The 25,606-nt window shown below is 49.9% G+C and overlaps 11 protein-coding genes across 11 annotated transcripts; 7 read left to right on the top strand and 4 right to left on the bottom strand.

Annotated features, from left to right (window-relative positions):
- Nucleotides 1–611: 611 nt before the first annotated feature.
- On the top strand, nt 612–1,606 carry CDV56_103453 (putative catechol dioxygenase; the record flags this gene model as incomplete). Its single annotated transcript, XM_026757072.1, has 2 exons — nt 612–862; nt 922–1,606. 2 exons carry the CDS (start codon nt 612–614, stop codon nt 1,604–1,606), a joined length of 936 nt encoding a protein of 311 aa, XP_026611486.1.
- Nucleotides 1,607–4,747: 3,141 nt separating this feature from the next.
- Nucleotides 4,748–6,400, top strand: CDV56_102924 (phosphomannomutase; the record flags this gene model as incomplete). The annotated part of the gene is made up of 1 exon (XM_026756543.1): nt 4,748–6,400. One exon carries the CDS (start codon nt 4,748–4,750, stop codon nt 6,398–6,400), a length of 1,653 nt encoding a protein of 550 aa, XP_026611485.1.
- A 628-nt stretch (nt 6,401–7,028) lies between these two features.
- CDV56_102768 (uncharacterized protein) lies at nt 7,029–7,671 on the top strand (the record flags this gene model as incomplete). Its single annotated transcript, XM_026756387.1, has 3 exons — nt 7,029–7,179; nt 7,252–7,398; nt 7,460–7,671. The coding sequence occupies 3 exons, from the start codon at nt 7,029–7,031 to the stop codon at nt 7,669–7,671; spliced, it is 510 nt and encodes a 169-aa protein (XP_026611484.1).
- Nucleotides 7,672–8,301: 630 nt separating this feature from the next.
- On the top strand, nt 8,302–10,294 carry PHO4 (inorganic phosphate transporter; the record flags this gene model as incomplete). Its single annotated transcript, XM_026756045.1, has 6 exons — nt 8,302–8,477; nt 8,546–8,973; nt 9,025–9,688; nt 9,741–9,824; nt 9,874–10,028; nt 10,092–10,294. 6 exons carry the CDS (start codon nt 8,302–8,304, stop codon nt 10,292–10,294), a joined length of 1,710 nt encoding a protein of 569 aa, XP_026611483.1.
- Nucleotides 10,295–10,480: 186 nt separating this feature from the next.
- Nucleotides 10,481–11,161, bottom strand: CDV56_102312 (YbhB/YbcL family Raf kinase inhibitor-like protein; the record flags this gene model as incomplete). Its single annotated transcript, XM_026755931.1, has 3 exons — nt 10,481–10,673; nt 10,725–10,900; nt 10,958–11,161. 3 exons carry the CDS (start codon nt 11,159–11,161, stop codon nt 10,481–10,483), a joined length of 573 nt encoding a protein of 190 aa, XP_026611482.1.
- Nucleotides 11,162–11,651: 490 nt separating this feature from the next.
- CDV56_102213 (uncharacterized protein) lies at nt 11,652–11,927 on the top strand (the record flags this gene model as incomplete). The annotated part of the gene is made up of 1 exon (XM_026755832.1): nt 11,652–11,927. One exon carries the CDS (start codon nt 11,652–11,654, stop codon nt 11,925–11,927), a length of 276 nt encoding a protein of 91 aa, XP_026611481.1.
- Nucleotides 11,928–12,334: 407 nt separating this feature from the next.
- On the top strand, nt 12,335–14,081 carry CDV56_101922 (putative metalloreductase Fre8; the record flags this gene model as incomplete). Its single annotated transcript, XM_026755541.1, has 3 exons — nt 12,335–12,404; nt 12,471–12,698; nt 12,760–14,081. 3 exons carry the CDS (start codon nt 12,335–12,337, stop codon nt 14,079–14,081), a joined length of 1,620 nt encoding a protein of 539 aa, XP_026611480.1.
- Nucleotides 14,082–14,125: 44 nt separating this feature from the next.
- Nucleotides 14,126–14,968, bottom strand: CDV56_101786 (uncharacterized protein; the record flags this gene model as incomplete). Its single annotated transcript, XM_026755405.1, has 1 exon — nt 14,126–14,968. One exon carries the CDS (start codon nt 14,966–14,968, stop codon nt 14,126–14,128), a length of 843 nt encoding a protein of 280 aa, XP_026611479.1.
- A 48-nt stretch (nt 14,969–15,016) lies between these two features.
- CDV56_101244 (uncharacterized protein) lies at nt 15,017–18,757 on the bottom strand (the record flags this gene model as incomplete). The annotated part of the gene is made up of 5 exons (XM_026754863.1): nt 15,017–15,728; nt 17,010–17,224; nt 18,138–18,197; nt 18,257–18,652; nt 18,707–18,757. The coding sequence occupies 5 exons, from the start codon at nt 18,755–18,757 to the stop codon at nt 15,017–15,019; spliced, it is 1,434 nt and encodes a 477-aa protein (XP_026611478.1).
- A 319-nt stretch (nt 18,758–19,076) lies between these two features.
- On the top strand, nt 19,077–20,406 carry CDV56_100993 (MCT family MFS transporter; the record flags this gene model as incomplete). Its single annotated transcript, XM_026754612.1, has 2 exons — nt 19,077–19,391; nt 19,447–20,406. The coding sequence occupies 2 exons, from the start codon at nt 19,077–19,079 to the stop codon at nt 20,404–20,406; spliced, it is 1,275 nt and encodes a 424-aa protein (XP_026611477.1).
- Nucleotides 20,407–21,227: 821 nt separating this feature from the next.
- CDV56_100751 (A4/G1 family peptidase) lies at nt 21,228–22,037 on the bottom strand (the record flags this gene model as incomplete). The annotated part of the gene is made up of 1 exon (XM_026754370.1): nt 21,228–22,037. The coding sequence occupies one exon, from the start codon at nt 22,035–22,037 to the stop codon at nt 21,228–21,230; it is 810 nt and encodes a 269-aa protein (XP_026611476.1).
- Between the last annotated feature and the right edge of the window lie 3,569 nt (nt 22,038–25,606).

The following is a 25,606-nucleotide window of genomic DNA, read 5'->3' as shown; positions in this document are numbered from 1 at the left end:
ATCACGGGAGTTGTGCCTCTTGATTTCTTTGCCCGCGGGTAAGATCTACTCCGGCACCACAGCACGGCTACTCATTGAATATCCGTCTCCTTCGCTGGATTGCTCTTAGTAAGCAGGTTCGCAGCATCCAGCCCCCGCGCCGGCTGATCAACCGAGACGCTCGCCGGCGCGGGGTGCCGTGTGCCTGCCTGCCTTCTCAGGCCAGCGGAGGAGGCGGATATGCGTATCTTCCAAGCTTCCCAGTTGATCCGGCTCGTCGATAGTTAGGACCTGCGGGCGGCCAGTTTCCAGATTTGACAGTTGCCGGCATGCTTGATTAAAGAATGAATGGATCATGCAATCCAATTCTGTTCTTAAATGTCTCGGCATGTAGCAGCCGTGCGCGCGATTTGTCTGACCCCGACGCAAGGCGGGGCCCCTCATGATCCCATGGGCTAGGAGCCGACCATATTTGCCGTCGCCATCTGACTTGCCTCAATATCCAGACTCACCTCGCCTATTTGAAATGTTTATAAGAGCATTGATGCCTCTCTCTAATTTTTTGAGCAACCATCCTCCATAGACAATTTAATCCTTGTCATTTCGATCATCTTCATACACACACATACACAATGTCGTCCAAGCGCCAATTCGACCCCAACTTCACTCCCTATGTCATCAACTCTATGGGACCAAAGACCCCCGAGCGCGCCCGCGTCATTTTGGGATCTCTGATCAAGCACATCCACGATTTTGCTCGTGAGGTCGAGCTTACTCCCGCCGAGTGGATGCTCGGTGTCGAGTTCATCAACTCCATCGGCAAGATCAGCACTCCTGTGCGCAACGAGTGCCACCGTATTTGCGATGTTATCGGCCTTGAATCGTAAGTGCAGCGATGCGACCATCAAAATTGCAATATTCAATGCTGACTGACTAAATCAGTCTTGTCGATGAGATCGCCAACAAGATCGTCACTGATGAGGGCCTGACCCCTACCTCCAACGTCATTCTCGGCCCCTTCTGGTCGCCCAACGCTCCCTTCCGCGACCTCGGCGACAGCATCATCCAGGACCCTAACCCCAACGGCAAGGTCACCTTCATGCACGGTGTCCTGACAGACATGGAGACCGGAAAGCCCATCGTCGGCGCCGTCCTCGATATCTGGCAAGCCTCCGCCAACGGCCAGTACGACTTCCAAGACCCCAACCAGAGCGAGAACAACCTCCGCGGTAAATTCAGATCGAACGAGAAGGGAGAGTTCTACTGGTACTGCTACCACCCTACGCCTTACTCTCTGCCCACCGACGGTCCGGCCGGTGTGCTCCTCAACCTCATGGACCGCTCTCCCATGCGCCCCGCTCACATTCACCTCATGATCACCCACCCCGACTACGCCACCGTTATCAACCAGATCTACCCCAGCGACGACCCGCATCTGGACATCGACTCGGTCTTCGCCGTCAAGGATGACCTTGTCGTTGACTTCAAGCCCAAGACCGACGACCCCAAGGCCCAGCTCGACCTCGAGTACAACGTCAAGATGGCCCTGAAGAAGCACCATCCCAACCCTAACTCTGCCCCGCCTGTTTCCTCCTTCGAGCGCTACAACAAGGGCCAGAAGTTGTGAGGAGGTGTTTGACGATTGATGCATCTTTTGAAATTTTCACTTCAAGAAACAGGGTGGCGCCGGCATCGCCAGAGCAATTCGACTCCTCCTCGACGGTGTGGTCTGAATCCCTGTTTTCCATACCTTATGGCTGTATATATTACTTGTTTGATACTCTTATTTGCATGATTCCTGGATGTTAAGTTATTAGCATAAGCAGCGATTGTTGAAGCTGAATAGAACCAATTTCTCATTTCAATTGATCTCCAATCAGCTTGTCCCACTATTTAAGCCTTAATCGCTACCACTGCTCATTCAGTGATGATCGACGATAATATACCTTCAGATTCAGATCAGTTGTGACTAGCATCGCGCGTATCCTGATCCAGGCTGACCGGATCTGGGAAGCTGTCTAACCCTTCGCAATATTCGGAAAACTGCGATATATAACTCACCTCCTCATGACTTACCATCGCTAGCCACCTAAGGACTTGAATTTAAGGACAAATGGATATTACCCATCCACGAAAGAGCACTCAAAGTGCTGGATGGTTCCTATGGTTCCTCCAATGGAAATGAAGACTATGGCAGAAAACAAAACCCGCGTTATTAGCTGAGCGTATGCATTCATCTTCCCTGCCACGAGCCACTGGAGTGAGGAATAATAATATGGTTATCTGCAACCTCGTCTAGTATGCCTATCAGCTTGTACTTAAGCAACTTGGCTTTCCTTACCATTTACCATACCGCCGGTCTCGACGATGTCGGTTAGTCCACCTGGGCCTTGTGGCTGATTCCACAGCCTTCCATTGGTGCCTGGCGTGGGATGGATGGAGCGCACTAAAACTCTGTAATTACATTACATAATTACCTACCCCAGTATGGACCCGACGTGCGTACAGTCTGTCTACCTTCATTCAAAGACCTATAAAGGCCCGCCTGTCTGACTGGATGATATTCTCTACAGCATTGACATTTTGATTAATCAACCTCGTTGTCGTTGACAGGATACTTAGCAGTTTGTCGTCTACCCCCTAGTAGAATGGCATTATCAGCTGAGGCAACCATTGCTTTGGTAGCACTGTTTATTGCTTGCATTCCTGGAATTCGGGTCATTATCAACAACAAGAAACAGATCTGTCAATGGTGGAGCCGGAACAAAGATCAAGATCCTCCATATCCACTACTATTGTTGTCTGGTAGGATCTAAGCATCCAATCCCTATCTGTTAATATAGTAGTGGGTCTATGCTAATTATGAATGCCATTACGGCCCTATAGATCATAACCAGCTCGATAATCTTCAAAGCATTCAGGTTGACGCCCCTCCTTGCCATTGTCGTGGTTACCATCAATTTTCCCTCCCAACCCATTCAATACAACGTCCAGACCACCAAAACTCGTGTTTAAACGGTCGTTGTATTACTTGCCGCGAAGATATCGTCGTGCAGATTGAGGGTTATCGACACTCTTACTGGAAATTTGACCTCAGCGCCCCCAGGTGAAGCAGAAAGAAATAGACGATGAACGTGGAGGGAAAGTGATTGGCCATTTTTCCTCACCAGCTATTTCTAACGCTTGGGATACTTTCAGACCTTCCGCCCAGACAATCCCAAGAAGACTAATCAATGGTAGTGCTTGACACGAGACAAAAGGGTGCCCAATTTCCATTCAGATGTATTCTCAAGCTGTGTCGGTTCCTCTTCCTCTTCTTCTTCTTTCCTCCTCTTTTCCCTGCTTTTCCTCTTTCTTGTTCTTATCTACTTTGTCTTTTACACTTTTTATTTTCTTTATTCACTTTCTTTCTGTTGATGGAAAAGAAAATATCGAAATTAGACCTTTCCTTGTCTTTGGCAAAATAGTCTTGACTCGTTAAGCTGGAATGACGAGGTAGAACTTTCCGGTTGGAAAATGGAAGTATTATAGGACGGTAATACGGCCGTTGGATTCGAGGGCTCAAGTACCTAGGTACTCTTTCGAGAGGAGAGCTCCGACGAGTTGGTTAATCGCATATTGGGCAACCGCCATTAACCATCTGCTTTTTGGAAAATTGCATTTTCCGAAGACGTGCAGTATATGAATCGACGCCAATCCCAATAAAGAAAATCTTAAAAGATATATCAGGACCTACACGGAGCACTCAGTACGATCATTGCGGAGCGAAGCGTAGCATGTCTTATTGCATCCCCTTCTAGCTTTCTGTCTTGGTGCTTAATCTGATTGGTCGAAAAACAGCATGTTTCTGGCTTCCTAATTGGCTAATAAAACCGTTGTCATGTGCTCTCTGGGGGTTCTGGGGGGCTCTGCCCCCCTGAGTATATAGATATACAATAACTATAGCTCTTAGGCTCTTAGGCTCTTCTCATGATTCCCCTATGGATATAGCTTCATGGAAGCTAGGGGGCAGTAGGGCCTGGGGGGCTCTGCAGCTTTGCCAGCAACTTGTAGCTGTCTCTGGGCTTACATTGGCCAATGAAAAGCTTCACCTGAAGTTGCTCTGAAGATGAGGCACAGCCTAATCATACCTGTTGGTACAGTGCTATCAAAGAGTAGACATATGTGGCATTCCAGTACACAATCCGAGCACGAGTCAATGATGAGCCAGTGACTTCGCCATGTTTAATCTTGGTATTCTAGGATGCTTATGCTCCTTAACTATATATATATATCTAAGATTAGCCACGTTTTCGAGCAGCCATAGTCCCCATTTTCACAGTGTTAAAATCATGGTCTGACCAGGGAGCTCTCATTTATAACTGAACGCCCATTATAGATTTATGTGGCATTGTTGCGGAGCTTACAGTAGCGGCATAGCCTTTTCCAACGCTTAATCTGAGTAGAATAAGGTTTTTAGCCATTAATGAAGGGAAGGGAGGAGGACCCACTAAAAATCTGTTCTCTAAATCATGAAGGAGATCAAATATAAAAGACAAAGAAAACAGAGCATAATCTCTTGACAAAGAGTCAAACTAAAGAACGGTGGTTATACCATTATCTTATTTCTTGCTGCCTCAGGCAGAAAGTCATAGCTTAGATGACAGCTTGGCATGAGCTGTTCCTTGGCTCACACTACACCCCTTGTTATTATCAATGCAATTTGACATAGTCGCGTTAGTATATCTGCCAGATTCTCTATTACACTACACTCCAAGCTCTCTCTAGGATGTCGACCGCTTCCCCATCCGACGCCCTCCGCTTCCACCTGGCATATAAACCCCAGCCCCTCAAATTTGGCACCAGTGGTCGGAGGGGCAAAGTGGTTGACTTGACGCAGCTTGAGATCTACACAAATGTTCTCGCAGAGATTCGCTATTTGCAGTCGTTGCAGCTCTCAGAAGGAGGCATCCGCAAAGGCGACGACTTTTATTTCGCACACGACCTCCGGCCCAGCTCCACTGGCTATGTAGAGAACAGCCGCGGCGGTCTTTGTCAAGCAGTCGTGCAAGCCTTGAAAGATGGAGGCATGCATTCTGTCAATCTTGGGGCTATTCCTACGCCTGCACTCACCTATTTTGCTCTTCAAAAGGCCAAGGGGAGTATCATGGTGACGGGGAGCCACATCCCGTTTGACCGCAACGGCTACAAGCTCAATACCTCTAAAGGAGAACTCCTGAAGAAGGACGAACAACCCATCAATGATGTTGTCGATATTGTGCGTGAAGAGCTTCTCTCCCAGCCCTTTGCCGATTCTCAGTTCAATGAACAAGGCATGCTTCGCGATTCCCCTGCAGGCCTTCCGTCTGTTGCGCCCGAGGGTAGAGCCGCCTATATCCAGCGCTACCTTGACTTCTTCCAAGGCGAATCGCTCAAGGGCATGAAGATTCTTGTATACCAGCATTCTGCCGTCGGTCGCGATGTTCTTGTTGAGATTCTGGAGAAGCTCGGTGCTGAGGCCACTGCAGCCGGTCGCAGCGAGACCTTTGTACCGATAGACACTGAAGCCATCGACGAGGCGCAACTCAACACAGTCCAGAATCTGTACAATAGCACAGGACAGACATTCGACGCGGTCGTCTCCACAGACGGGGACAGCGATCGACCGCTCCTCCTCGCCCCCGAGGGCGACCGACTCCGCTTCTTCGGCGGTGACCTGCTAGGCATGATCGTTGCGACCTTCCTCCAAGCCGACTCCGTCGTGGTTCCAATCAGCACCAACGACGCCATCGATCGCGGCCCCCTAGCTGGTGTTCTCGAGCCGAAAACGAAGATCGGCAGTCCGTACGTGATCGCCGGGATGCAGAGCGCCGTCGCGAAAGGCCGCCAGCGCATCTGCGGATGGGAAGCCAACGGCGGCTTTCTGACGGGCTCTGATATCGAACGCAACGGCAAGGCGCTCGCTGCACTCCCGACGCGCGATGCGGTCCTCCCTCTGCTCTGTGCCCTGTTTGCAGCGCAAAGCCGCCACATGACCCTGCCCGCACTCTTCGCTACGCTGCCCGAACGGTTTAGCCGTGCGGCGTTGATCCGGAACTTCCCTCGCGCCACGAGCATGAAGATCATCGACCGCTTCTCGCAGCGTGAGAGTGGAGTGCACGATGCGGAAGAGCAGGCCCGTCGAATCCGTCACGAGCTTGAAGGGGTTTTCTCTGCCCGACATGGGTTTACTTCGATCTCTCGTATAGATTACACGGATGGGGTGCGGATCATTTTCCAGAACGGAGATGTCGCTCATTTCCGTCCTTCGGGGAATGCGGATGAGCTTCGAATCTACGCCGTGGCGGATACACAGGCGCGTGCCGACCAGATCGCGGCTGAGGGAGTGGCTGAACCGGATGGTCTTCTACGGAAGCTGGAGCGTGCGGTTCAGGTGTCGTAGTTGGCATTTCCTCCTACTTTGTTTAATGATATGTCGGATGATTGCTTACGATAATATGGTAATTGATTCCGGTAACAGATGGACAGATTTGGCGGTTTTCATCTGTCAGACGGCTGTCGTCCTATATCCTAGTAGATGATAACCCTGCATAGTCCAGAAGTGTGTGCTCTGCCTGATCTCATAGCTTACCTGAACAAGACCCTTCCACCACTGCAATTGGTAGAATACTAGAGTAATGAGAGAGATTCTGCTACAGTCATTGAGATGAAGAATGCATGCCTGTTGGAAGAGCTCAACTACAGTTCCCTGGAATCATAAAGTCTGACTTGTTCGTACAGTTTTGCATACAGCAATGGACAACGTAGATAGTGCCGAGAGGACCATAAAGCCTGGAGTGAGATAGCATTAGAGGAAGGCACCAAGGCCTCAAGTGTCTCTCTACGCCGGCGGAATGAACCAGAACTCGATAGACTGAGCTCGAGCGACAATAGCCAAAGAGCCGGCACTGGCATGCATGTCTTCCCGCGCCGAGACCATGTCTACGCATCACTCAATATAACAGACCGCTGCTACTTATCAAGCGGAGTTATTACTACTCTAACAGAACCGCAGACCAGATATATATACCATGCCCGACTCCACGGAGTCCAACAGCACGAGACACCGCAAAATCCAGCCATTCGACACCACCACAACAATGTCCCCGAGCCCTCCGTCCTCCTATTCGACCAGTGCCGCAAGGCCTCCACCACGGTACATCGAGCTCCGTCCAAAGGGAGGTGAGTAACGTGCTTCAGACGGAGTCGGACAATGGCACTTCTCCTGAAAATGGACTGACCCGTGTTCTACAGAGGGCGTATTGATTACGTTCCCCGAGGGCGCATCGGGCCAGGTCGATTCCAGACGCAAACGACACGCTCTCTCGCAGAAGAACCAGCGAGATCGGTTGAAAGCGGCGCTAGAGCAGATGGCTCGGGTGCTACATGCTGGTGGCGTTGGTTCTGGCCATAGGGGGGCGTCTGGGACGAAGGTGCGTGTGCGCTGACCTGGCTCCTGCAGGGTCTGTCTTTTTCATGGGGTTGCTGTCTGCTGAGACCCGGGCAGCGGGTTCTGGGATGGTTGCTGACGGTGTCGAATCTACATTGCAGGTTGAGCTGATTGAAACGGCTGTGGAATATATTCAGAGTCTTGAGAAGGAGGTAAAGACGCTGAGGAGTTCAGTGAAAGAGGTGCCTCGGCGTCAGGAGGGGGTCGCATGTTCGGAACAATGACAAGAACTGAATAGCTCGTCTTCCGGTTTTAATGAAATGCGATGCTTCGTGGCGCTGGCCAACTTCCAGTCCAACTTCCAAGACTCTGTAGACAACAGGCAGATGCATATGGTCGTATCACCGTGCCATGTGGACGGTCAACCCACGTAAGATACGAGCAGGCTGCTGAGTCTCCGAGTGCCATGTCTCCTGGTACCGGCGCCATAGACCTCGAGCACTCGAGTCGCCAAGAAGCCAAGACTATTGGCATTGAATACGCCGAGCTGGATCGCAGACCACGTTCCTTCATGTGGATCTGTGATTGGCCAAACAAGCTTTCTTGTCGAGGGCTGGAGGATGTCTTGGCAGGTGGCCGCCAAGAGTCAGGGAGACAACTGACTGCAGTGTTATTGCTCACGAGATAACGAGGCAGTTTACTGCGTCCTGTAGGTACGTTAGAATTTAGCGAGGGCATATGGGCTGTCTTGGGTCTAGTCGCAAGCCTCTCGGGCGTTTTGTAGTTTTCTGGAAAGGCTGCTGATGTCGCGCCGCTTACTATATAAGCACCATGTACGCTCCGGTGTTACGAATCGGACCCTGTTTGCAAGTTGAAAGGACAGCAGATAGGAAATTCATCCTTGCACCGACAAGATGGCCCTCCATCAGTTTGATTACCTGTTCGCCATTGGCACTATCTTCGCCTTCCTCGATGCCTGGAATATCGGTGCCAACGATGTTGCCAACTCATGGGCGACCTCGGTGTCGTCTCGCTCGCTGAAGTACTGGCAGGCCATGGTCCTGGCCAGTATCATGGAGTTTAGTGGAAGGTATGTTGTTCCAGCACCGTCTCTGCTCATCAGTATGTGTCCGCTGAGGATACTAACCATTACTATAGTATGGGTGTAGGTGCTCGTGTCTCGGATACCATCAGAACCAAGATCGTCGATGTCAAGCTCTTCAACGAGAACCCTGCCCTGCTGATGCTGGGTATGGTCTGTGCTGTCGTGGCTTCCTCCATCTACCTCACCGTCGCCACCCGGTTGGGTATGCCGGTCTCGACAACCCACTCGATCATGGGTGGTGTGATCGGTATGGGCATTGCCGCTCTGGGGGCCGACGGCATCAAGTGGTGGGGAGGAGACATCAACTCCGGTGTCGTCCAGGTCTTCCTTGCCTGGATCATTGCGCCTCTTCTGTCCGGTGCCTTTGGTGCCATCATCTTCCTCTTCACCAAGTACGGAGTCATGGAGCGTAAGAACTCGGTTATGAAGGCTTTCATCTCCATTCCCATCTACTTTGGCATCACCTCTGCTCTGCTGACCAGTAAGTGCCCGCCCGGTATAGCATGATGCTTGACGATGCTGACTGGCACAGTGCTTATCGTGTGGAAGGGTGGTTCCAGCAGAATCACGCTCACCGATTCGGAAACAGTCGGCGTGATCATCGGCGTGGGTGCTGCCGTCGCGCTGGTCGTCGCCGTCTTCTTCCTCCCTTGGCTCTACAGGAGGTTGATCAAGGAGGATTGGCAGCTGAAGTGGTACCACCTCTTCATGGGCCCTCTTGTGCTGCGTCGTGGCGAAGTGCCCCCTGCACCTGAAGGCTATAAGACCGTACAGGACTACTACAAGGGCCACAAGACCCTCGAGGAGCTGCAGCGCGAACGTGCTAACATCCAGAGAAGCCGGCCTTCCGATGAGGAGAGCGAAGGGACTGTGCGCGAGGGAGACAAGGAAGACCACGTTGTTGCTGCTTCCACTGAGGTCGAAGAGCCCAAGTTCACCCTCATCGGACCTCGCCCCGAGGGCGGAGCCTTGAACCCGGCCGTCCTCTTCTGGCAGTTCCGCCGCTTCTTCTTCCGCGGTATTGAGCAGGATGTTGTCAGTCTGCAGAAGAAGCGAAACATTCTCACCGGTGACTTGGAGATGATCCATGCCCATGCGGCCCATTACGACAACAAGGCCGAGTACATGTACTCCTTCCTCCAGGTCATGACTGCTGCTACTGCGTCTTTTACTCACGGTGCCAACGACGTCTCCAAGTATGTATCTTCCCGGCTTTCTCGAGTTTGATACCTGCTGACAGACTGACAGTGCCGTTGGCCCTTATGCCACCATCTACTATGTCTGGTCGACCAATGAGCTCAAGTCCAAGAGCCCTGTTCCCTACTGGATCTTGTGAGTATCCATTTTTCTCATGGCTAGTAACACCGCTAATCAGCCTTAGGGCTTTCGGAGGTGCCGCCATCATTATCGGTCTGTGGACCTACGGCTACAACATCATGCGCAACCTGGGTAACAGAATCACCCTGCACTCCCCATCCCGTGGCTTCTCCATGGAGCTGGGCTCTGCCATTACCGTCATCATGGCGACCAGGCTGAGTATGTCTTGTCCTGGGAGTTATTTTTGAGTGAAGTGATCATAATTGTGCTAACCGTCTGCAGAGCTCCCCGTCTCCACCACCCAATGTATCTCCGGTGCCACTGTCGGCGTGGGTCTGTGCAATGGCACTTGGAGAACCATCAACTGGCGCATGATTGCATGGATCTACTTTGGGTGGGTTATTACCCTCCCTGTCGCTGGAATCATTTCCGGCTGTCTCATGGGCATCATCATCAACGCCCCTCGCTGGGGATTGAAATACTAGATCTATGTTCGGAGGGGGGTGTAGACCAGGGGGAGAGGAGAAGATTGACAATGCCACTCAACGGCAGTTACGCTCTATTTAATGTTAATTGTGACTTAGTCAAGTGATACCTTGGGAGTGAAATAAAACTTTGTATTTATAACAGGTGATATATCAACCAACCACATCTACCATGCCGTCTACATTTTACTCCTTCCACCCATCCCCAGCCCCAAGCATCCAATTCACCCCAACCAACTCCAACCCATGCCTCTCAACCCATTCTGCCACCTGAAACGACCGCCTCGCAGTAAACCCCTCCCCGCCGACATCCTCCTTCGCCAGCGCGAAACCCGCCGGCTCTCTGAATAGCAGGAACAGATACCGGTGCGGCCGGGAACTAGACCATTAGCTCCACCCCCATTCATCTCGAATCAGCAAGGATACTCACTCATCCTTCGGCCCAGGCCCCAGATACTCCGTCAACGCGGTGCCCCCGTTCGCCTGCCCGGCCTTCAATCCCGAGACGACCCAGTGTCTCCAGAAGGCGAATTTGGGGTCGTCGGGTGTCGGGGCATCGGGGTCAACCAGGAGGAGTGTGTAGCTTGTCGAAGAGGCTGAATCGTTCTGCAATCCTGAGGTTAGATTACGTGGGGCTTGGAGCTAGGGTTGTAGGTGGACTACCTCTTTGGAAAAGGATACGGTTGGGGCTGTCTTGCATTCGCCTGCGCGGAGAAGATTCCCAAAGGAGACGGGCCTGTCGTTGAAGGAGACGTCAAGCTGGGTAGTGGGGTTGAAGTCCTGGGGGAGGAAGGGTAGTAAGCCGGGTGTGAGGCTGGCTTGGGCGAGGGATTGAGTGAGTTGTTGGGTGTGGGATTCGAGGGACATTTTGGTCTGTTGATTTTTGAGGATATGTTGCTGAAATGGAAGGATTGATATATCATCGTTGGTATGCTCTGTGGACTCGAGATGGGATTGTGACTGGCGGAAAAATAGACGATGCGCCGTCTTGGTCAAGTCTTGGGTGATACATGGAGTGTGCGGGGTACTTGCTATGCAGTATTTACTGTGTGGATTCTCATAAGAGTTCTCAGCAATTTATGCTTATATGATAGGCATGTCTTCGAATAACAACCCCCTACATCTTTAGGATCGGATGATAATCTAGGCTTTGCACAGAGCTAACAAGAACACCGCCACATCCATCATTGTTCTGGTGGCTATATAAGTTATGACGTCATTGTATACTGCACTAACATATATAACTTCCTAATCTCCTGTATCAAGATATGATCACTACCAGAACAAACCTTTCTTATAATCTATCTATTACTCTGAAGTTGAACCTGGTTATCAACTCTACCACAACAGACCAATCATGCCAAACAACACCTTCTCGTCCTCCCAAGACACCGGCGTCACTGGCGCCGCGAAATTTGTCACTTCCACACTGGGAAATACTGTCGGCGGAGTCTCCCGCACTGTTGGTGGCGTGACTGGTGCAGCCACTCGAGGAATCGGCGACACCATCACCAGTGCAACGGGAAGTGCAGGAAAGCCTGTTGGGGATGCGCTGGGAAGTGCCGGGACGGGCATTGAAGATGGGGCCAAGCGAGTTGCGAAGGGAGTCGAAGATGCTGGACAATGGCGATAATCCCTGCTACTACATACTGTCGAAACATCTGGGTGACTAAGGGCTGAATATCTGATACGATATGGTGGTGAATTGGAGGGAATTAAGGTTCATGACTGAGTTTGTTTTCGGGTGGTACTCATAGTTTCTACATGATGATCCCATAATATGATTAGGTCCTTCTATTACTGCCAAAACGAGCTTATCTGGATCCTCTCAAACTGTATATCCCAAATCAAACAATCAAATACTGAGAGTGGACTGCTCCTGGAGGCAGCAACAGTCCAGCCAATCATCTCTATCACTGCTAACCGGCATTACCATTCTCCGGACTTGGTGCAAGGGGATCCAGATTGATAACTTGGCTATTCCCCACTGGATGATCAATTCATCTCCCCTCCGGTGCGACGCGTAAGACTCACCCAGCCATGGGTTGGCCTTATCATATAGTCAAGCTCAGCGCAGAGGAGAAGTCGCAACGTCGAGAGCTTCTTGATCGTTACGGGTTATACTCTCAATTGTCTGTCCTGATACCGATCTCGTGCTTCTGGCTGTATCGGTTAGGGCGCTGGGTCTATCACCGCTCGACTCGGAGAGACGGATACAGTGCAGTTACTCGGTCTTCAGACTCGAGGACTTCAAGTCCTGGGAATTCCGTGAGGCAATGGCGGTCGATACTGTGGTGGCTCGAAGATGAAGTCGCTCCCGGCTGGGGTGCAAGGGAGCATTGGATTTTGGGTGCAGCATGGGCGTTGTGGTTGCTAATTTTGTGCATTCATCAGACGGGAACTGGTGAGTTGTACTCTGATTGTCTTTTACATGTTCTTTTACACAATAATCTGACACTAGTCAGACTATCTTCATGTAACGAAACGCTTTGGCATAGTAGCTGCGGCGCAACTACCCACACATTTTCTGCTTGCAGTCAAGTCTCGCTACAATCCTTTAGCACTGATATTCAACACTTCGTACGAGAAACTGCTACCATGGCACCGAATATCCGGTAGACTGATATTCTTTCTGATTGTGGTCCATGTGACATTGTACCTGAACTACTTCGTCCAAACGGCAACGCTGCAAGAGCACCTCACCTCGCTCGAAATCGTCCTCGGCATCATAGCATTTGTGTCCCTCTTCGCCATGATGAGCACCAGCATTGAGATTGTCCGTCGGCGCAACTACCGGATATTCTACATCACACACTCGCTGCTTGCATCTCTACTCCTGATCTCTCTCACCTTTCACGCAGAGCCTCTACGCTGGTACATCATTGAGACACTAGCTGTTACCCTTCTGTCCCTAGCCAGCCGACTAGACACCATCACCGCGTACGCCAACATTTCCCGAATCCCACGAACGAACCTCATCAGCGTGCAAATCCCTGTTCCCGCATCGAAAATACAGAGATTCCGAGCGGCGCCAGGCCAACACGTCTTCTTATCCTTACACACGGAAACAGCGATGAAGATGAACTCGTCACTCATACGGAACATGTTTCTCCGGAACCCATTTACTGTGGCGAATGTCTCGGAGAACAATGAGATAACCCTCGTCGCGCGGGTGCAGGATGGTCCCACGTCCCGAGCCTTGGATGCTCTGGCGGATTCAACGGAGAAGCCAAGTTTGGTCAATATTTACGGACCGTATGGGAGTATCGCACGCTTTTCAAAGCTAGGCAGGAAGTATGATCGGATTCTCATTGTGGCCGGTGGCGTCGGCGCGACTTTTGCTCTGCCGGTCTACCGTGAACTGAAGGAGCAAGTTGAAGCGGAGGGCAAGGGACAGGATAGAATCACATTTGTGTGGTCTATGAAAACGCTTGAAGAAGCTGCGTGGGTGATGCGCTTGGCGGATGGGCAGGCCTTTACGCAATACGAGAACGTCAAAGTATACCTGACCCAGTCCTACCATATGCGCAGACAGAAGTCTGCCCCGGATGAGAGTGTCGAGTTAGAGGAGTTACAACCGCAGAGAACGGTTGTATGGTCATCCGCGGAGACTGGACGCCCTGACCTGGGCAACATCGTGGATGACGTCCTTGGTGAGTCTGATGTACGCGTAGCAGTGCTGTTCTGCGGACCGCCAGGCATGGGGAGGGCATTACGGGAGAACATTGGCAGGCATGCAAGGAAAGGAAGAGAGGTCTTCTGGCATGCTGAAGCCTTTGGGTGGTGATGGGATCAACCCAATAGTCTATTAATGTCATGTGAGCAAAACTTTCATTGTGTTCGAATCATGATTAAGCAGAAAAGCAGGTTATCAGCACTTGGAGTGTAATCAGACATGGTAATTCTTCCTCTGTGTAAGCATCCACTCCATCGCTTCTTCCTTCGTAGCACTCCCATAATGTCATGGCCGTTGAGAATGGGCTTGACGTATGGTGCGTCCTCCAACCTCTGCTCAGTTATGCACTCCACGAACTTCGACCATCGCTTAATCAAGGCCAGCTTTTTATTACCGTACCTCATTTCATAGAAGTCCTCTTTCAGAAGCGCATACAGCACTTGTAATCTCCAAGTACTGCCGCAGAGCCTAAGCAACAGGCCGAGAGCACCTCGAAGTAGCTTTTCAGGGGGAAGCCTATCTACAGTAACCTCGCGCATGAGATGCCAGATGCGAACATAGTTTCTCAGGGAGTGAGAGACAAATCCAGGAACTTTTACTTGTCGCTCTGCAAGTTCATTAAGCGAGCTCGGATTCAGTGGCACAAAGGCAGTCAACATCCAGATGTCGTCCATTTTCTCGGGCCGGAGCAGCATATCCCTGAGTGCCTTTGGCCCCCCGTTCAACAGGAAAGCAACTGTTTCAAAGGCGCGGGCCCATTCACTCTGCCATGGGCGCTTATACTGCCACTGCCGGAGAAGCCAGCTGGCTTCCCCGTCTTCACTACACCGTACCTCACGGAGAAAGACTGGATCGTAAAGATGGAGTTCGTGGATCAATTGAAAAGCCGAAAGCGTGTTTGGGCCTTTGAGGATCTTCATGAGCTCTGTTTCTACCCGCTCACGGCTGACCTTCGTGCAGAGTTGCTTCGGCCGCCCGGCAACTCTCATCGCGTTCATGGTCTCTTGCTCAATCCGAAAACCAAGCTGAGACGCGATTCGGATCAATCAGAGGATTCTGAGGGGGTCATCATCGAAGGCGTCGAAGGGGGATGATGGCGTCCTGATGACACCAGCAGCCAGGTCATGCAGTCCAAGTCCGGTATGATCTTCAACTATCCCTGTGTTGAGGCTGTAGAACAGAGCGTTGATTGTAGCATCGCGACGATGAGCATCCTCCTCCGGAGTGCCAAACTCCATCCGCGGAATTCTGCTCTCCCCGCTGTAGGTTTCCTTTCTGAGATTTACGAAATCCACTGAGAGACCGAAAATACTATGGAAACTTCCTGTTTCTAGGTGTTTGGATTTCTTAGAGTTCTTTTTGATCTCGTGCAGCTTTGAGATTACTGGGGGAGCTCCGAGACGCTTTGCCTCCTCGATGTATTTAGATTTCTCCCTCGAGAGATAATCCTCGAGCGCGTGGCCGAACTGGATGCCAGTCATGGAGCTGAGTGCCACATCGATGTCTGAGGATTGACGATCGAGAAGTCTGTCTCGAACCCATCCCCCGACGAACCACATGTCCAGATTCGTCACATCATTTTTGCTGGAAACGATGCTGTCGCGACAGGCTAGAAGTAGCTGTCGCAGAAGCTCTTCTGCAGGTGACAGATGGAGAACTGGTGCTCGTCCTGCCGTCTGCAAGCGGCTGTTTGCAGTGTTGGCAGTGAATTCCTTGATTTGTGTCATTTCGGGTATTTTCTTCCACGCCGTCCTGGTTCTGGAACGGATAGGAGGTTTGAAAACCTTGATGGGCGCAAAGATTCTCAAGATGTGCAATGAAGAGTTGAGATGAGTCAGTCATTCTGGCAAAGGGAGAAATTTTGTAGTGTCCGTATCATATCGTCGTCATTCCTGCCTGAGGCTTCGTATGATCTTATGTTTGTGGCCTCAATTCTCCGACTGTACTTGCTTCATTCTCTTTAACTTTTTAGGTGATCATGGCCCAGATCTCGGCAAACTGAGACAGGCTGTCAGGGTCCATTTGAGGAATAGTCAGCTCGACACTGAACGCATCCGGAAACTCATCATCGTCCCTTCCCCAGTAATCATGGAGATACCTCTGCCCCTTCGTCCCAATCATGCTATCCTTCTCTAAAAAATGAACCTGTAGCTTCAGCCTGCCATCATTTCGAAAATCCTCTCCCTATCAGTCAAGTCCCTTACAATTTCCCAATACTCTGGTGGATCCCTGCGTAGTCACTTCAATGCCTCATCATTTGCTTCAGGTGTGAATTGAGAGGGGAAAGAAGAAGAAAAAATACATTCTTCTCATTTCAACCTGCACATCCTTTGCTAGCTTCATTCCTTCACATAAGTTCTGATCCGAAACAGCTGCTTGCTGTGCTTACTGCTTAATGCTCAGGGGCCATGACACAAGTACTCCGGTTGACCTGGTGATTTCATTGGCATGTTTTTATTCTCAAGCTACCTAGGCAAGAATCATGTTCTTGGGTGTCTTACTTTTAACCAATCTCCGGTCTAGATCGACAATATAACCGCCGTGTTTGCCCACGCAGACACCAAATCTGCAGGGGTTACAGCCTCGCCCACCAGTCTGAGCCTCGCCTGCCGTTGGTCTTCTGTACTAGCGGACATGGGTGAGACCAGAAAAAATAAAGACTCAGACCCCCACCAACCTCGATCTTCTTCAATCCTTCGTGCTCTTTCATGGCCAGCCATCATGGGGAATTCGACACGACAATGCTATTTCCCTGACAGTAGTCCGTCGAGTGACGTCCCCTGCTCCTCCGATGAAGTTACTGGATGTTGCACCTCTGGGGATATATGCCTATCAAACGGAGTGTGTCTGAACGTTGCCCATCAACCCTACGTGGCGTCTCGAGGGAGTTGCACGGACAAAGATTGGGGTGATGGATGTCCACAGTATTGTAGTAGGTAAACCCTCCCATCAAACACAGAATGAAGTCAGTTCTGATCGAGATATCTCGTAGAGGAAATCAATCGGGACGGGGGCTGCTCCATCATTAACCTCACCTACATCAACGGTATCGCGACATATTGCTGCGGCACTCCTGTCACCAATGGGACGGACATCGTCTGTCCAGAAGGAGCGGATAGCTTCCAGATTCCAACGGGGCACGCGCTAACCGGTGTGGCTCCCTTGAGCGATGTTTCCTCATCGTCCGCGACAGCGGCACCTTCTTCCACGGTCTCCTCTTCCTGCACATCTTCCCCGGATACGGCGACACGATCCTGTCATGACACTGCGATTGGAGCTGGAGTCGGTGTTCCACTCGGAGTCATCGCGTTGATGACACTGGCGTGGGCTTTGTTCGAACGAAGAGCGAGACGGGCAATGCAGACACAAGCACCGCCCGCCGCAGTAGTCACAGTCGACAAGGGCGCCCCTTATGTGCGAAACCAGAACGGGTTCGCTTCAGAATTGCCTCCGACACGCGATGTAGCTGAACTTATGGATAGGGATGGATCATAAAGCATCAACGGCCAATTGATATCCTGCCGGAATTGTGATCGAAATGGGAACATGATATGTGCTGTGATGTACAGAGATTGTTGATGCAAGACTTGTAGAACATTGATGATGTTCGCTTTTTCATAGCTCTAATTCAGGCTATCTCATGATACATATTATTAGTGATTAAGTCTTGTTATCTTGGTGGATCTGTCAGCCCCTAGAGCATCCCTATTTGAAGCTGACGCCCACCACAGGCATCATGGTCGTGGTCATACATTCAGGATCAACTAATAAATCTGCGTTGTATCATATCATATATTCTGTTCCTCCAGTTAGCAATGGTGTAATCAGATACTATCAGCAAGCACAAGTGTCACAGAGGTTGTGGTTTATGCAAGCAGCTGCTTTAGTCAAGGGCTCTGATCCAGTGACGATCAGACATACAACTTACTCACTGACTTCCATGCCCATTAGCTACTTGGCCGCACTTTCTAGGACCCCCAACTGACCATGAGGATATCGGAGCAGAAACCCCAACGGACCGCCAACATGTTACTCAGCATGTGTGCCATGGCGATCCAGGATCTTCACACCGGCTTCCCCGACTTCTGCTGGGTGGTACCCAGGCATCAGATAGGCCTGCTACGGATACATGATATGGGTAGGTCCCCACGTACATGCCGAATGTACTTCATGCCTTGGATGTCTCTTGACTGAGGTGGGCTCGAGCATGGTCAAGATGCGTCGGATCTGACCGTGTCAGTCCCTGCTTTTCATCCCGAGTATACATTCATCTTCAGAAGACTCACCAGGAAGATCCACTGACTCCTCAGTGGCTCTGTCCCAATGACCGCAACTTCAGATTGACACTCTGTGCGATGGTCTCCGGCTGACCGTTCGTAGCTCTTCTGCAGTGGACGTGGAAGGTTCCACTCAGGCGCGAATTGGTGGTTTCGATGTCGACATATGGAGCCGGACCAGCGGATGGAGATCGCATCAGGGTCGCCGTCGCCACTTTGTTCTCGAGCTCGCGAATTTGGAGCCTCAACAGCCGTGAGTCCTCGTCTTGCGCGGTCCCTGGACTGGTCGGCGTGGATGGGCCTGTCCAACCGGATGGCCCGCCCGCTGGGAGGGTCGGGGCACTGGCGCGGGATGCTCTCGCACTGGGCAACAGTCCCTGGTCCCTGGGAGTGGCTGATGACACTCTGGCCAACACGTCTCTGGGGGAAGCAGGTCGATTAGGGCTCTTGTAGACACACGACCCGGTTCGCGCGCGCAGACAGTTGCTGAAGGTTTGTTCGCGATTGCATCGTATCTTCTGTTTGCGACACAGGAGGCACGACGCCGTAGGACGCCGGCGCCTCTCCATTTCGGATATATAGCTCGCAGAGATGGGATGGAGGGGTGTAAAAAGACGAGAGCTGATGAACCACGAGCAGACAATCCGCATCGGCGAGTCCGTCCCCGAATCCGAGTCCGCGCCGAGTCCGCTAGCGCTTGATATCTCCGTAGGGCTCGTAGGGTTGTTTCAGACCGTGGCATTCCTCTCTTTAAAGCTATTGCCATCTCGCTCTCTTCTTTCCTCCAGGAACACACACAATCTCTCCGTTGAACATATCCACACACCCCATGTCCTCGACAGTACCTGAACAAGCGCCCATCTCGCACGACGCATCGGAGAAAGAACCTCCTGAGGCATCCGGAGCTGGTCCAGCCCCGGATGGAGGCCTCCGTGCCTGGCTTGTGGCGGCTGGTGCGGCATCAGTCTTCCTCTGCACCCTTGGTCTCGCCAACTCTTTCGGCACCTTCGAAGAATACTACCTGACCCATCAATTGAAACGCGAGACAGCTTCCGCCATCTCGTGGATCGGCTCACTGCAATCCTTTCTGCAATTCTTCTCGGGCATGGTGGGGGGCCCGCTCTTTGATCGCTTTGGCCCCAAGGTACGTCTCGTTCCCCCGGAGTCGACCGGCGACCAAGCTGACGGAAAGGGGACAGATCTTCTGGCCCTCCGCCATCGTCTACATTATCGCCCTGATGATGCTGAGTCTGTGCAAGACCTATTGGGAGGCCATGCTCGTGCAGGGTGTTCTGATGGGTCTGGTCATGGGCTTTCTGCAGATTCCGGCCTTCGCGGCGGTGTCGCAATATTTCGACAAGAAACGGGCTGCAGCCTTGGGCCTTGCCGTGGCCGGGTCCTCCATTGGCGGAGTCATCATGCCCATTATCCTGTCCAAGGGTTTCAATGGCTCGTCATTGGGCTTTGGGTGGACGATACGCGTGGTCGCCTTCCTCATGCTGCCGTTCATGGGGTTTTCCTGTGTCGCTATCAAGTCGCGAGTCCCGCCGCGCAGAACCCGTTTCTTCCTGCTGGCTCCCTACAAGCAGCCGCGCTTTATCATGCTCTTCACGGCGCTCTTCTTCATGTTCGTCGGCATGTTCACCCCGATGTTCTACCTTACCACCTATGCCACCACCAAAGGCATGGGCGCGACGCTGGCCGGGTACCTGCTCGCCCTTGTGAATGCCGCCTCCACCATCGGCCGCATTGTGCCAGGGGTGCTGGCCGATAGGTATGGTCGCCTGAACACGTTCGCCATCGGCGGGGTGGCCACCGGCATCTTGGTCTTCTGTATGACCAGCACCACCAGCAACGCCGGCTTGATCGTCTACGCCATCCTCTTCGGCTTCTGCTCGGGCACCATCGTCTCGGGCGCCTCAGCCACCTTCTCCAGCTGCCCCGACAACCCGCAGGATATCGGCACCTACATGGGGATGGGAATGGCCATTTCGGGGCTCGGAGCGCTGGTCGGTCCCCCCATCAATGGCGCCATCCTCGCTCGGTATGGGAGTTATTTCGAATGCTGCATGTTCAGCGGTGCGATGGGGGTGGTTGGCGGCTTTATTGCCTTTGCGGCTAAGCTGACGACCAGGGAGGGTCTTTGGGGATTGACTTGATTTTGGATCCTGGCGCTTCCGTCGTCTGCTTTCTGTTCGCATATTTTATTCTGGTAGCTGGCGTGTGTGCCCCCTCTCTCTGCTCTTTCTTGTTTGTCTGGATGGTCAGAATGGATACTTCAAAGACCGGTAATCTGTCTCCTTTCTTGATCAGCGAACCCAAGTGTCACCATACTGATTGAGACCATACACCCTAAAAGAATTGGCCAGCTTTTCTATTCCAACGGCAGCCCTGAAGAGGAAGAAGAGAAACAACGACAGTCGACTGTGCTAATGGCGATGATCGACACCATTCGGCGGGGAGACGATGCACGCGTCAAGGAGCTGTTGGAGTTCTTTTGGCAAAGAGATACGGTCAATCAGATTGTGCAGGATGTTTTGGGGCCGAAGTTTCGAAACGATTAGCTTGCCTTAGTGATGCATGTTGGTCTTGGGATGGTTAGCGGGAATAGGACTGAGTACCGTGATGGTTGCGTGTGGATGATCAAAACTATCTCTCTCAGCATTTAGTACGTTCCTACACCGAGACCAGTCAAACTCTTGGAGAAAGCAAGTCCATAGAGATGCTGGCAGAGTCTTCACAAAAGTTGTTGATCTCTTTTCTATTCGACAGTTTCCTATCCGTATGAACGTACTGATAGATGATTGTTAAGCAGGAAAGAAAAGACAATATATTCAACTAAACTAAGCACATTTGCCTCAGGTCCACTACACGTATTTACTCCTCATTCCCACCTCATCCTCCAGCTCGACTCCCAACACAAGACATTTAAGCTCATCACTATCAGAAAGCGTCTTGGCCTCATTCAGAGCGAAGCCGCTTAGACATACGTAACAGTGACCGAGCTGCTCGAAACGGAGACGGAAGTCAAGACGTTGTTGTTCTGCTCGATATCGATAATCGTGGCACCAGAAGGACCAACAGTGGAACCGCCGTCGGTAGCCTCAGCACCGGTGAAGGTGACGGTGCCAAAGTCAGCAAAAGGCACCAGAGAGCCGTTGGACTCAAAGTCCTCAACGATCCACTCGGCATTGTACTCGCACAGGTCACCGTCCACACCACCCGAGAAGGTGTGGGTGACCGACTTGCCGGTGGTCACGTTCTCCACAGTCGCCGTGCCAGCGGTCTTGCTGGTGGCGTCGACGGTGACCTTGATCTTGTCGCCGGCGGAGATGGAGATGCCGCTGAAGTCGTACGCATAGTCGGGGTACCACTCGTACCAGGCGTCGAAGGAGACAGAGCTGCCCTGGACGCAGAAGTCGACACCGGTCTGGAGGATGGCGGTGCCGCAGGTGTCACCGTCGATGCCGACCCAGGCGGAGGCACAGTACTGCTTTCCGGAAGAGCCACCGCTGGGGACAGAGGGGGTAGGGACGGTGAACTCGCCGGTCACAGCTGTGTAGCCGGTGCCGATGAGGACGGCACCGGCCCAGTTGGAGCTGTACTCGACTTGAGTGGTGTTGCTGAGCTTGATCACCTCAGAGGTGTCGGGCTTATAGGGAGGGTGGCTCGCTCTGTTGGAGGCGCGGGCCAGACGACGGGCATTGCGAGCTTGACGCTGTTCTGTGAGGGGGGCAGCAATGGCAGCCGTGGCGAGCAGGCCGGAGGCGAGCACAGAAGTAAACTTCATGGTGGTGACGATGATGGGTGAAGAAGAGACGATTGTTGTCAAGGACGAGTCTGAGAGCTGATGGTAGTCAAGAAACTGCGAGTCTGGCTTGAGCTGAGAGCATATTGGATGGGGAATTCAGCTCCAATTTATACTTGAGCACCAGACTACCCATCCCTTATCTCCATACGAAAGCAACTCCTGCGCATGATGCCTTTTCGCTTGGGACTCTCGAACTAAGCAGTTAGGATCAAGCGACGCCGCTCTATCACGCCATGAGGAGAAGGACCGGAGACCGATGGAAAATAACATTTGAACCACATCTAGTCAACGAATCCGGAATATTCCCCGTCAGAACCGCATCAGTACTATCATTCCCCCGTGCCTGGGAAGTCAGTTGAGGAGATGCAAATCCAGCAAGTCCAGACGATATCTTCTCGCTTCGCCAGGAGAAGAGCCGAAGAGACCGACGGACTAGACGGGTCTGGACTGGATAGCGTGGAAATATTGTTTCTCTGCACATCGCCATTGGTCTCTGCGTGCAGAATGTCTACCCCTCCTGCTGTCCATCGCAGGATTGATAACTATCTGCATGAGGATATGCCTTTAGACGCGAGGTCATGGCCACCATGACCTGGCGATCATTGCCGAAAGAGTCAAGCATTCGCCAAGACACTCAAGCAACAAAGTATAGGCACACCAATGAGACTAAGGCTGTGGTAGAGCACACTCTGTAGATACTTGCCGTGCGGGACTTCATCGTCAGCCTATCGCTCAATGTTCAGCAGTTCCGCCAAGTTCGCTTCCTCGGTAGTTGTACGGACTTCCGACGGTGCTCGGGGTGCACGGATTGGATCAATATACTCAATGCTAGTGTCATAGTCGATAAGAAGGTCGACAATGCACAATCAGGTCGGTGCAGAGTTAGCGGTGTCTCTAGGATTGAAATGGGCTAGAGGAAAGGAGGCCAGATGCTACTGTGGCGGAGACTAAAAGAGCTGGCGTCTAGATGGCGCGGTACACCAAGCTTTGGTCAAGCATCTTGGCGAATGACAAGCATCGTAGGTGAGTTTGGCGAATATGATTCAAGAGACTAAGTAAATTAGGCTATTGTCAGCGGAAATGGTCGATGTAACATTTCGGTGAAATGGGGAAGTACTCTGTCAGTTTAGATTGATTCGATATTAATTTCTGCAGAGATAATGCAAGTGACTGCGCCAGATGTCCAAGCGGGGGATATTCTTTCTTCACCCCAGGCTTCTTATCAACGATCATTGATGACAAGTCTTCGTCTCGTCGACCTATCAGTGTCTTCCTCGGTATTTCCGGGGATATTGTAGATTGTCGGAGAAACTCGAGGAAATGAAGCTTATCGTGCGGAGGTCCCTTCTATCAAGACTGTCTGAGGGGTAGAATCTCATTTGCTCAGATGTTTTGAGGATGTACTTTTTGGTCTTTGATGCAGTCTCTACCATCATTCGTGGAATTTATGCTCTCTGTTTTGAATATGGTAAGTTGTACCTTTTCCCTTGTTGACTGTATAAGACAAGAAATACCATACTAGTAGATAAAGCCACATCCATTGCTAATATTGAGGTTGGTCTGTCAAGGATGAATAAACTATAATCTATCCCTCGAGAGTATTTCTTGTCCCTCCTCTGAATAAAGTATCGGTTGAGAATAAGGAATGAAACCACCTTCTCCGAAGATCAAGGCAGGCCTGATTGTCATTGACTGCAGCCCTTCTGACTTCATAAGGGAATGACTTTAGTAAAGCCTACCTAGACATTTGAATAAAAATTCTAGGGTAGAAGTCATCAATTACATTGTAAGAGATTTTATGGACCATGACTCCATTTCCTTGTGTTTCTATGTATGGCTAGATGTAAGCTATTGCTCTACTAGAAGATCCTAATTGCAACCAATATTTACCAGTCAACGAATACAACAATAAGTTGTCTTCTGCTCAGCTCATCACTGATCCAATGGCTACGAATGACAAGAGCCTATATTTGACTTGATCCTGCAGGTCTACAGCCTTTGCCTCTTCAGACTCAGAGTATACTGTACGTTTTACTAGGTTATCAACTCTATCTTAACAACTGTGCATATCTGAGAACATCCAGTAAGCTGCTTGGTATATATATAGGTAATCATTAGGGACACACCCCCCCAACTTAGGGAGACACCCCCCTAACTTAGGGGCACACCCCCCTTCTGTAATTAGCTAGAATTAATATTATATAATGGTTAAAAACATACTAGTGCTAGGGTTCTAATAAGGGCTAGGGCATAGTGCTAGGGTATTATTAGATAATAATATAAAAGCTTCATGGATATTTATATATACTAAGGTTAATATATAGAAAAAATTACTATATAAGATGGTATTAGATAGTAAGGAGGGTAAGCATACTTATAGTATGCCTCCTCTACTAGCTAATTAAGTTTTTAAGATATCTAATATAGTAATTATATTTATATATAACTATATAAAAGTCTATAGATATACCATTATAAGGGTTTATTCTAATTAGACTAAGAAGGAGCCTACTACTAAGTTCTACTATTACTATAGCTAAGAAGGGGTCTATAAGTTATATATTAATAAAGATATATATATTTAAGAGATAAAGACTTATTAAATAGACTATCCCTTTAGTATATATATTAGATATAAGAAGCCTTTTAACTAGTAGATAATTATTATATAGAATCTAAATTATAATTATAATCTAGCACTAGTTTCTACTCTTCTATCTCTATATATACATAAGATAGAGCAGTAGATTAATTATATTAAGGTATAGTTTAAAGTAGGTATATCTATATATTAGATTCTTTAAATACTACAGAATTAAGGAGATAGTAATCTTATAGTTTAAGATATCTATAATCTATATTAGAGACTATGTATTTAGTTCCTTAGAGGTCTTATACTAATCTAATAGCTTATTAGCATGCTCCTAGAAGATAGTAATTAGATCTTTAACTAGTAGGTTAATAAAGATAATATCTTATTATTACTTTTCTATATATATAAGAGTAGCCTGGAACTTCTATATTATAATCTATATATACTTTTTATAGATTATATATATAAGATAAATAAATTTAATATACCCCTACTAGATATCATAGGTAGTTGTTGTGAGCAAGGCCCATAATATGCTCATGCTGCCTAGCACTCGCGATATGAAGCAACTTATGAACTAATAGCCCAGGTCACATGACCTCTTGCTAGTTATGATACATAATTAGATATTTCTACCTAGGCCTACAGACCCCCTATTCTAGTTCTTTAGTAAGTTCTTATTATATATACCTAGTTATAGGTTTTACTACAGCTTAGCCCATAATATTAGAACTTACTCATCATCTAAAAATAGAGCATATCAGAATCATTAGAAATATATATTAGAATTATTAGAAACATATATTAGTAGATATATTAGATTATTAGATGTACCTAATGACTATATAGAGCATATTAGAATATATAAATATATTAGAATATTAGAATATTAGAAATAATAAGATAATATTAGAATTAACAGACAGTATTAGAACCTAATAAGAGTATATAATAG

This window comes from Aspergillus thermomutatus, assembly GCF_002237265.1.
Source record: "Aspergillus thermomutatus strain HMR AF 39 chromosome Unknown NODE_224, whole genome shotgun sequence".
Lineage (NCBI taxonomy): Eukaryota > Fungi > Ascomycota > Eurotiomycetes > Eurotiales > Aspergillaceae > Aspergillus > Aspergillus thermomutatus.
Note: the sequence above shows the minus strand (reverse complement) of the source record. Positions and strands in the feature narration are given on the sequence as shown.